General features: G+C 38.7%; 1 protein-coding gene across 1 annotated transcript in view; it reads right to left on the reverse strand.

The window, feature by feature from the left end:
- Positions 1–911: 911 nt before the first annotated feature.
- The window catches only part of LOC118418476 (F-box only protein 15-like), a gene marked incomplete in the record, with an annotated part of 19,870 nt that continues 8,446 nt past the window's right edge, over positions 912–12,335 (reverse strand). Inside the window, 6 exon segments of the mRNA XM_035824418.1 lie at positions 912–1,828; positions 3,616–3,695; positions 4,366–4,443; positions 5,326–5,363; positions 5,512–5,573; positions 10,401–10,501. Coding sequence (XP_035680311.1) covers positions 1,754–1,828; positions 3,616–3,695; positions 4,366–4,443; positions 5,326–5,363; positions 5,512–5,573; positions 10,401–10,501 — 434 coding nt within the window.

Genomic DNA, 12,335 nt, shown 5'->3' on the forward strand with positions numbered 1-12,335 from the left:
ACAATGTATAGTGATATTAATGTAACAGCTTATGTTAGCCTTGTTTGGAACATTTGCAGTGTTTTGTCATGGACAGTGTTTCACCTTGCCATGAAACTGTAACAATTCTCCAACAGGGTTAGCTTTCTTCTACATACATGTATCTTTTTGCTGAGGCCTGAAAGGTGGATTTGCTGTGACTGCAAACAAGGCTTTATACATTTTGTATGTTAGTGTGTGTGTGTGTATGTGTGTGTGCACATAAGCCTGGGTGATATCTATCTTTGTTCTCTTGCTCTCCAACTCCAATTTTGTCTAAAGTCTCAGCTGAGATATAACAATTGTAAGACTAACAGTTATTCCACCTTTTCACCTAATTCATCTGTCATTGAACTGCTGCCTATTATTACCACTGAAAAATCAGTGGTACTGAAAAATAAGCATAATACAATGTCTTGGCTATTGTGTTGGGAAAGTATGAAGTAGATTGTTACCTGTTGAAGTTGGTTTGATGTACAGGTTGATTATCTGACACTATATTTCCATGTATCATGTGTTGAGTTTCAGTAATGGGGCAACTTTTAACAAAAAGAAAATGAAAACAACCTGCCCACGCACATAATAATATCTCTCTAGCCCTATCAAAGCCACGTCAACACTGTACATTTAGTAGTAAGCCGAATAAGGCACTGGTAATATATATATACACATATATCTATATTGCTATATACTTTGCAATACTAGTATACACAGTTAATGTTGACACTCGTGCCAACAACAATATAATGTCTTTGCTTGTGCTTAACTAGCACTACCTATACAAATACACTGTAACACATTTGTGAGAGTGCAAACAAAACAAACCACATGCACTGATTTCTCGTTGAAAAAAGTAGATCTTACATGTAAATTGATTTCTGAAGTGCTTTATAATTGCGTATGGCTGACAAAACCATGATAGAAAAACAAAATGTTGAGAATCATTAGAGGCCAGTATCAGATACAAGAGAAGGTCTGATTTGGAAAAAACACCATATCTTGGTTGAAGTTTTGAGACTACATGGCTATCAACATACAGTGCCTCCATGATATGTTAAAAACTAAGTAGCAAATGGAATGTAAGAAGTGATAGAAGTATTGCACAGCTTAACCAAAATCTGTTTGAGAAAATAAGAAACCTGAAAGGGCACAGTGGAAGCCGCTTAATTGCACACCCCATCTGCCAGTGTATTTTGTGCAATTATCCAAATGGTGCAACAAAGCAAAGTTATTAAGCTGGACCGCACCACCATGGGATTTGGGGATTTCGTTAAATTAACAGAAGTGTGCAATTATCCGGTGTGCAATTAACTGGATTCTGCTGTACTAAGTAATTCATCTTGCAGCATACATTTTATATTTGCTATATCAGAACCTCAAAAATAATTTTTTTTTTACTTTCTGGTATGTATTGCAATGTTCATTACTGTTTTTTTAAGTACATCATATAGTGTCAATTATAAACAAGCCCTTGGATTCAGTTGTGATCATACCCAACCTAGCTTGAAGTCTTCAATACATCATACACCAGCCAGCTATGACTTTTTTGCACACTCATGTTCACACCACCACCACTGCATTGTCCCTGACTTGTTCATCAGTAGTTTGTTCCAAAGACTTTGTTGATCAGTTTGGTGGTGATGTGGAAGTACACCTGGAACACCTGGTACCTCTCCCTCTCCTCATCCTAACACAACAACAGACAAGTTAACTTGTTGTTGGTTAATGAGTTTGGTTAATGAGAGTTAATAAGTTTGGTGGTGATGTGGAAGTACACCTGGAACACCTGGTACCTCTCCCTCTCCTCATCCTAACACAACAACAGACAAGTTAACTTGTTGTTGGTTTATGAGTTTGGTTAATGAGAGTTAATAAGTTTGGTGGTGATGTGGAAGTACACCTGGAACACCTGGTACCTCTCTCTCTCCTCATCCTAACAAAACAACAGAAAAGTTACTTGTTCATCATCATATCGTTCCATAACAGGACTGCAGCCAGGCCAAGGCCTTCTCATTAGCTTCCAGTAGGTCCCGGTTGGATGTGTCACGCCTAATACACAGTCCTTTGTTGTACAGTCAAACCTGCTCAAGACGACCACCCGGGGGACCGGAAAAAAGCGGTCGATTTGGAGAGGTGGTCGCTGAGAAGAGTATCGACTCAAAACATGCCCGATGCAAAATATAAATGGTTTCCGTTGTGTTTAATGGAAAATAGCAAGCACATTGCACGCACGCAAAGAAGCGAGGTCTTTAATGTCAAATACAACACGCACAATGTAAACTGTAAATTCAACCCCAAAATCCGACGCAAGCTGGCCGATTTCGGCACAAAATCGCGCTAGTTATCATAAAAAATCGATGAAAACCTCAATTTTGAGAATGATGCGGTCGTTATGAGTCCTAATTTGGGCCGGTCGCGGTCGCATTGGCCAGGTGGTCGTTGAGAAAAGGTCGCTTAATGCTTACGTCAATGGGAAAATAAATCGGGACCGAGAAAAAGCGGTCGAAATGGCCAGGTGGTCGCTGAGAAGAGGTGGTCGCTTGGGCAGGTTTGACTGTATATAGTAGAGTGGATTAATTCCTCAAGCTACCGACATCTTGCACACTGCAGTCGTCCCTCAGTAAAACATCTGGAGCTGCAGAGTTCAAGTCTTGAACTTTTATTCAGCCTGTCAACCAAACTGGGCTCACTATGTACACCTTCTTCAGTGGTTAGAGGCTTAATGAAGTTTGTACTTATGTACCTTTCCAGTGCATTCTGCCCTGGTGTCCTACCTGGCTCCTAATGTCTTATTGAGGGGCGACTGCAGTGTGCAAGATGTCAGTAGCTTGAGGAATGAATTCACTCTACTATATACAATTCACTCTACTATACATGGCATATTGACTTGTTGATAGTTAATGAGTTGGGTTAATCAATGTTGATAAGTTGGGTGAAGATGTAGAAATACACCTGAAAAACCTGGTTCATTTGGAGGTCACACTTGATTTAAAAGGATCATATGATATAATGGCCTTCATCAATATTTCATGAACACTATCTGAGCATTACAAGGCTCTTTCCTTTCTAAGGCCACAGCAAGTAAATTTTATGGATGACATCCTCTGCAGACTGCAAAAGTAGTGCGATAGGGCAAAAAAAAAACAAGATGGGTACATTATCAAAAATAGGTACCATTAAGTTGTGATGAATGTTGTAACAAGAATTAAAGGGACAAAACATGGTATCAGAGCCAACAAGGCATTCATTCCCGTATTCAAGACATGAACTGGTGTGGTAAAAGTGACACTAGTGTGGTAAGACTGGCATCACCAACAAAGTTGGTATCCACACTCATGGCTTCCATACTGGTGTCATTTTTACAACTTTTATTTCTACAACTACAGTCCTGCGTACCTCGCAAGTGTCACCTCTACAAGTACAGTTATTAGGCTACAACACAACATATTTGCTCATTTTTGTACTTTATCGTCATGTTAACCATCCCTGCAGAAGAAAAAAAATCTTGTTTTTTTTCTGAAATCAGGCGAAAATTAATGCGCGCGCTGATGTCATCCATAGAATTTACTTGCTGTGGCCTAAGTGGATTTGACTTACCCAGACGACCTTGCCTGTGATCTTGCCAAGACTGTTGCTGGCTTCGAAACACCAACAGTTCTGCCCAGCTTCAAATGATCCTGTGCAGCACAAACCCAACACAAAATGGAGGTATAGCATTTTTAACTCACAGCCAGATGAAATATCTCAGCTACTTCTATATAATATGAAAACATAAGACAGGTACATTATTTCAATTCCAGATATTTTTGTCACAGGCTAACTTAGACTTCATCGTTCATCTGAAACATACATATCCATGCCAGATGCTAATGAAATTTAGTATGAAGAACAGGCAAAAGGTCTTTATGTTCCAGGCACCAAAAACATTTTTTCAACATTTACGCATTTTTGTATATACATAACTAATGTTACATATTACTCGTGTATCCGGAAAGATTATAACATGCTCTCCAATGCTGACATATTGGCTTTGGTTGATCTCCCCAAAACAAATTACTAGTAATTCACATTCACAAATTTTGACAACCTTATACAGCATAAAAATATTTCAGACTATCAACATAATCCTATATAACATATCGGTAATACATAAAACATAGAACTAATGACTAAATGATACTGTTAATCCATATGCAAACAGCATCCTATTTTGCCAGATTCGAAAGAAACAGATAAGCAGCATCTTATCTCCATGCTTTTAGGTAAGAGAAAAAAGTTAAGGAGGAAAGCAGGACCCCTGCCAGCAGTCTTGTAACCGACATAAAAGTGGAAGAACCGTCCACATACTCGGATCTTTCGGTGGTCTGAATACGAAGGGAAGATTCGTTCCACCCCAAATCTGCCCATTTTGTACCAGTGCCCTTGCTGAGATATAAAACACAGTCAATTGTACATTTTTTAATATGAAGTTATGTTTTGGGGGGCATTGTGAAAACGTGCTTATAGTTACTGGATTTTATCTTAACTTACAATACAATACATACAAACATACAGCACAGTATACAAGAAACAAATAGACTCAGCAAATAAAACAAAGCAAAGCAAAACAAAATAATATGACGGCTATATTTTCCACAAATGCTGTCCCAACACACACATCAGTCTGAGAATGATAAAAATACAATAATGTTTTCCAGAGAGGGTAAAAACAAAATTAGTCATAGAGAGGTCAGTGGTGCAGGAAACACAGCAGATAGAAGACACAGTGCATTTGCTTGTCCTCCAAAGGGAATGATAATACATGCAAATGAAATGATGAAGAGGAGTCACATTGCTATACGAAATGATTGCAAGCATCTAGAGCTGGGTAGATTTCCTTTAGACTTTAATATGTGATTTATTATTGGTTACATTTGTCATGGCTTCTTATAGACACCCATTACAAGTTGATGCTCTCTTTTTGCTACGGAACTCTTTTACAGATAGTCGTATACACTGTCCCCTTTCATGTTACCAGCATGCAATAAGTCCCTTTGCAAGAATTTGCAACATACTTATCGTAGTATATCACAAGGTGGGGGTTCCTACCGTATCAAACATCTTTTACAAATGTTGTCAAACTGTTGATTGTAGAATGTATCAAGTGGCCTTTTTTTATCAAAATTGTAGCAGGACACAAATAAGACAAGGAAAAGACAAAAACAAGGAAAAAATGACAAGAAGACAAGAAAAGGGTAGCAAAATGTAATGTGGCTTGAGTATGTGTTCACATTCATAGAATTATCAAGAAATGCAACCAATGCTTACCTTCACTCAACGCCATTGGTACCAGTTTAGATGGTGCACTGCACAGCAACAAGAGAGATTTTCATCATGAAACAAATCACAAAAAGAAAACTGTGAAAAAATGTACTGTAAATCAATAAAAGCATCAGGACCATTTTATTCAAGACCAAGACATCAGATTCTTGGAAATATACATGTGGAACTTACCTAATTGACCAGAATACTTTCCGAAAGTCATCCAACAGTACCGCATCTACGATGAAAACATCCTACAGAAGAGTCAACAGCCAAACACAAGTATCAGCAGTTTTTCTACTACAAAGTATATCCAACATCTATTCTTACATTTAAAATATCCAAAATACATGTATCCCTCCTGCTCAGATCTTTCCTCTTGACTGTAAGAAATATTTCAAACAGTGCATGCAAACTTTAAAAAAAGTTTTTTTTGCAAGTTCTAAATTGTCTGCCATTTTTGCTATGAAGTCACGAACAGAAATAAATTTGATTACCTAATGGCAAAAATCAGTATGATCATGAGTTGTGAGATTCAATATTCAAGAACATTACAAGGGTGCATATATTGTACAAACCTCTTTTTTCATTGAATAATACCGCTATTTCTGAATGTAATCAGAAAATGTTGACTTTTAGTGACCTGAGCACTTTAAAATTTAAATCAAAAACAAATCGTGTACCAGAAAGTGATTCAGAATTTAAGAGCAAATGTCTGTAAGGATCAAACAATGGTGGCAAAGGTCAAAAAATAGATTTGGCTCATATTTTGCACAGTGATAGTACTTGGTCCACAACCCCTCAAAATAGCTTTCTTTTAGATCGAAACTCCTTGTTGCCATGGTAACGGGCAAACAAAGTTTTCTGGCCATTTTTCCCAATTTTCGCATCTCAAAAACACAGAAATCAGCATATTTTACGGCACTGTCTCGGCAACACCTTTAAACCTATCATCAAAACAAAACAAATCTAAATAGACCAACATTTTGGCTTTTTAAAAATTGTTGTGAAATTTCCAAAGTCATACATTTTCGTTCTTGGGCAGCCTGAAAACAGTGCAATGTTTCAAGCTCCAAAAAAATTTGATTTTTGGCCCAACTTTGTAACGCTATAAGTGCCAAGCTGGTAATTTTTTTGGCTTGAAATTTGTACCATATATAGATCATTAGAATATCTATCAAATGCATTGTTGCAAAGTTTGGGGTCTTGTTTGGTTGTCACGTGACTGTCCCCTAAAGTAGGCCACTTTTTGTGTTTGGCGAAAATTGTGAACTTTAGCCATGTTTAAAGTACGCTACGTGAAGAAGTAAAATATATTTCTAAACCAACTTCTTATCAAATGTGGATCTATGTATTGCCTATCAAATAAATGCTTGTAGAGTTTCGGGTCATGACGTTCAGTTACGTGGTTGTCCCTGAAAGCAGGCCATTTTTTTGCATTTGACGAAAATTGTGAATTTTAGCCATGTTCAACGTACGCTACGTGACGAAGTAAACAAGGATTCTTATTCAACTTCTGATCAAATGTACATCTATGTATTGTCTATCAAATAAATGCTTGTAGAGTTTCGGATCATGACGTTTAGTCACGTGGTTGTCCCTGAAAGTAGGCCATTTTTTGCATTTGACAAAAATTGTGAATTTTAGCCATGTTCAACGTACGCTACGTGACGAAGTAAACAAGGATTCTTATTTAACTTCTAGTCAAATGTACATCTATGTATTGTCTATCAAATGAATGCTTGCAAAGTTTCGGGTCATGACGTTCAGTCACGTGGTTGTCCCTGAAAGTAGGCCATTTTTTGCATTTGACGAAAATTGTGAATTCTAGCTTTGATCAAAGTACGCTGGGTATCAAAGTGAACAAGAATTCTTATTCAACTTCAAGTCAAATGTACATCTAGGTATTGTCTATCAGATGAATGCTTGCAGAGTTGCAGATCGTGACTTTTAGTCACGTGGTTGTCCCTGAAAGTAGGTCAAATTTTGCTTTTGGCCAGAAATCACCATATAGGGCTGTAGTTAAATCTGTCGAATTGGGGAACTGAAATACTTTACTGGCACTGACTCCGATCATGTGTAGCCCTTAACATTGTCTGTTGAATGAGTGTTAGTAAGGCTTGGGGTCGTCTTTCTTTGCGGTGCAGTTGCTCCCTAAAGTAGGGCAGATAGTTAGCTAAATGCTGTTAGGAGGTTCTGTTACTTTAGAGAAGATGCCTCTTGAACAGTTTCTTTCTTTTAACATTGTCAATGTCCAATGCATATCATATTGGTACTACAATGACCGATAATGGGCTTACAGTAATAAATTAAAGACTCTGTTATAATTGTAAATATCAATTTTGATAATGTAACTAAGATGTCGTTTTAAATTCAGCTATGTTCTATAATGCGCTAAAATTCACAATTTTTGTTGAGAACATAAGGTGACCTGGCTTCAGGGACAACTATGTGACTAATTGTCATGACCCGAAACTCGACAAGCATTTATTCGAAGAAAGAAAATTAAGAATACAAAGATGTACATTTGACCAGAAGTTTAATCAGAATTCTTCTTAATTTCGTCACGTAGTGTAGCCTGGTATCAAGCTATATTATAGCTCCCGATCGCGAGTCTCTTCTGTCCTCTTCGCAAAATGGCTCGTTCTCATTTAAATGTAAAAATGCTGTCGCCTGCTTTTGCGACTTGATTTGCAGCAAATTTTAGACAAAATCACAGGTTCCTTCATTTTTCCACAATCCCTGGAATGTTTTCCAAAAGATTCATTTTGGTTGATGGCTTGGAAGATTATCTTAGCCACGGGTGGAATTTCACCCCCGTAAAAAATGGTTGTCGCCTGATAACAAACGAAGAATTCAAGTAGTAGCCAAAAATGTAACAATTCAGTTCCCAGAATGATTGTTCGGTAGATGAAACCAGCTGAGCAGGCCCTTTGCCCGATAACGCCAGATCGGTACTGTCACTGATCTTGGAGGCTGTGTGAGGTGGGTTATTCCTGTTGCCAAATTCGGTAACAAACGTTACCACCACCAGTTTGATGGTTGCCAGTTGCCACTGTTATATTATCCACGTATAAGACAAGAAATGACTGTTTTAATTTTGTGACGCTGCACAGTTTTTCTGGCTTTCTAAAGAAGCAAGGAAGGATTGTTGACTGCCATTTGTACCCCACCTAAGGCCCCCTTTCCACAAGACGGCGCTCTCACCGCGCTCTCACTGCGATGGAAAATTGGCCAGAGCGCCGTGAGAGCGCCGCGACGCCAGAAAAACTGCTCAAGTGGAATCACTCCGGCGACCCCAGCGCGCTCTCACCGCGCTCTTCCAAATTTGAGGTCGCAGAGAGAGCGCCGTGAGAGCGCCGTCCTAGTGGAAAGGGGGTATAACAAAATGTTGTACAGAAATGACTGTAACGAACGTTAGCATTGTTCGAAGCTTTCTAAGCTTTCTATTTGACCTGGTGTAAAAAAGCTGCCCACTTTTTAAGTGTCCCTAGGGACATCCTCTTATACCTAAATGATGTAGTCAATAAGGCCATTATTTTCAATTCAATGAGAACGAGTGAAATATGTATCTGCGAAGAGGACAAAAGAGACTCGGGAACTATAATACGGCTGGATACCAGGGTACACGTAGCGTACTTTGAAAATTCACAATTTTCGTCCAATGAAAAAAGTGGCCTACTTTTAAGGACAACTGCGTGACTTTACTTCATGATCTAATTTTCTACAAGTATTCATTTGACAGGCAATACATAGATTTACCTTTGGCAGGAAGTTGAATCAGAACTTTATTTTGCTTCGCAATCTAGCGTACGTTGAACATGGCTAAAGGTCACAATTTTTGTCAAATGCAAAAAAATGGCCTACTTTCAGGGACAACCACGTGACTTTACGTTATGATCCGAAACTCTACAAGCATTTATATGATAGACAATACATAGATGTACATTTGATCAGAAGTTGAATAAGAATCCTTGTTTACTTCGTCACGTAGCGTGCGTTGAACATGGCTAAAATTCACAATTTTCGTCAATTGCAAAAAAATGGCCTACTTTCAGGGACAACCACGTGACTGAACGTCATGACCCGAAACTCTACAAGCATTTATTTGATAGACAATACATAGATGTACATTTGATCAGAAGTTGAATAAGAATCCTTGTTTACTTCGTCACGTAGCGTACGTTGAACATGGCTAAAATTCACAATTTTCGTCAAATGCAAAAAAATGGCCTGCTTTCAGGGACAACCACGTAACTGAACGTCATGACCCGAAACTCTACAAGCATTTATTTGATAGGCAATACATAGATCCACATTTGATAAGAAGTTGGTTTAGAAATATATTTTACTTCTTCACGTAGCGTACTTTAAACATGGCTAAAGTTCACAATTTTCGCCAAACACAAAAAGTGGCCTACTTTAGGGGACAGTCACGTGACAACCAAACAAGACCCCAAACTTTGCAACAATGCATTTGATAGATATTCTAATGATCTATATATGGTACAAATTTCAAGCCAAAAAAATTACCAGATTGGCACTTATAGCGTTACAAAGTTGGGCCAAAAATCAATTTTTTTTTAAGCTTGAAACATTGCACTGTTTTCAGGCTGCCCAAGAACGAAAATGTACGACTTTGGAAATTTCACAACAATTTTTAAAAAGCCAAAATGTTGGTCTATTTAGATTTGTTTTGTTTTGATGATAGGTTTAAAGGTATTGCCGAGACAGTGCCGTAAAATATGCTGATTTCTGTGTTTTTGAGATGCGAAAATTGGGGAAAATGGCCAGAAAACTTTGTTTGCCCATTACCATGGCAACAAGGAGTTTTGATCTAAAAGAAAGCTATTTTGAGGGGTTGTGGACCAAGTACTATCACTGTGCAAAATATGAGCCAAATCTATTTTTTGACCTTTGCCACCATTGTTTGATCCTTACAGACATTTGCTCTTAAGCATTGATGAAGGTTAGACATCCATGTTATACGATAAGCCAAAAAGCAGTTACCCGGAACTCAAGCAACAGGATATGATTTTGGAAATGGTCAGACGTTTCAGAATTGAAGCGTGTTACGGTACCTTGAATTCACCCTTGAACAGATCAGTCTTCCATCGGAGGTAGAACTCCGTCTCTGCAGCCCTCCAATTTGTGAAGGCCTCGAAGCTGGCCAGGTCATTTACTGGGAAACACCAAGTATTGGGTGAACACAACACAACATGACATGACACAACACAACACAACAAAACAAAACACAGCACAATGTATATAACACTATACAACACAACACAGCACATGATACAAGGCAACACAAGGCAACACAACACAATACAAAACAAGAGTTCGTAGACCTCAGGCCTGCATGAAATGTATTGGGTTTCTGTAGACCTATTGTGTATTTTTGCCTTTTTGTCTGTGGTACGTGGTTGGAAAAATGAGCTTTTTACCGTGTTGGTTGTGCACCATGCAAAAGCTAGTCTGACTCTGAAATTCCATTTTCTGAATTTGTAAGTTTGGACATGGATGAACATTACTTATTTTGGATTTCTTAAGTATGTAACCAACCACAGTACTTTGAAGTTGTTGAGACGCTACCTTTTTTTGTCTCAGATGGCCCATGCACATGTAGTTACTCTGTCACATGATATACTAATATCTTCCTATTTCAATGTACTGACCTAATGCAGCTGCTAAGTCTCCTTGGTTTGTGTTCTTCCAATGATATTCATTAAAGATTTATTTCTGGGGTGTTATTCACTTGACATCGGAATGTTACTCGCATAATTTGACCAATGATACTTTTATCTGTAGTTCCATAGACATTAGACAATATGAATAGTGGTAGCCCCCAAGCAGCAGCAACAGTTAGTCCCCAGGGTGGTATGATATTTTCATTCAATCCATCCAACCCAAACCTAAATCTCCTGTAGTATCTAAGCCAAATTTAACAGCACAATTTACTATGAAAAATGTCCTTGTCAATCCCATTTATAGATGGCAAGCTGCTGGCAATGGAAGCTTTGAAAAGTTCAGAAGCTGTTGTAGTCAGAGCAAACACCCAGCAAACATCCCCGCAAACCAATGAGCAGTTGCTTAGAAGGGGAATTTCATCATATATTTGCCGCGACAAAATGCAACAAACGATACTGAATTCAAAACAGAACAAAGCTAAGCCTCCACCACTTAACCCTGCCTGTACCATAGATTAAGCAGGCCCAAAAACCAAGCGAATATGACTAGCCCAAAACAACAAATTACCTGTATACAGTATGGAAATGGCATTACCAAAGAAACAAAAAGAAACACAGGACAAATCATACACATACCTTTCTCTTATGCCCACACTCTATACAGTTCTCCTCCACATTAGAAAATTGCATCTTCTTCTGTTTAAGTTCAAGTTCAACCATGATTGCCAACAGGGTAAAGGAACTTGTACCGAAACTTAAAACTCAGTACTATACAGCTCTAGAAACACCACAAAGAGTAATAAGCAAACTCCAATTATACCTGACCAACAGATATATAATCTGGCACACTCCCGTCATCTGGCAAACTGTCAGTGCCACTAAGTAAACTGATACATTGAAGGTGGCCCAGGCCAGATGATGGTTCTACACCCAACCATAATCTGTTTTTAAAACCAAGCAGATATTGGGAGGATGCCCCAACCACACTAAAACAGGGTCAACCTATACAGTATCAAGTTCAAGCACTAGGAGGCCCAAAATCAAACCTGACCACCAGGACACCACAAACAACTCACGTACCAAATGGCAACACAATGGCACCTTGCGTTCCGGAGATACAGCGCACGCCCCGTGCCCGCACAAAAGGTAACCTAAAATGTCAAGTTCAAGCACCAAGGGCGCCAAAATCAAAATTGAGCATTATTCAGCCACCGCCGACACATGTGCCAAATATCAACGCGCCAGCACCAGCCGTTCAGAAGATATAACTCCGGAAAACCCCTCCCGGACACAAAATTCGACCTGCCGGGTCAAGTCAAACGCGAG

This window comes from Branchiostoma floridae, chromosome 6, assembly GCF_000003815.2.
Source record: "Branchiostoma floridae strain S238N-H82 chromosome 6, Bfl_VNyyK, whole genome shotgun sequence".
NCBI lineage: Eukaryota > Metazoa > Chordata > Leptocardii > Amphioxiformes > Branchiostomatidae > Branchiostoma > Branchiostoma floridae.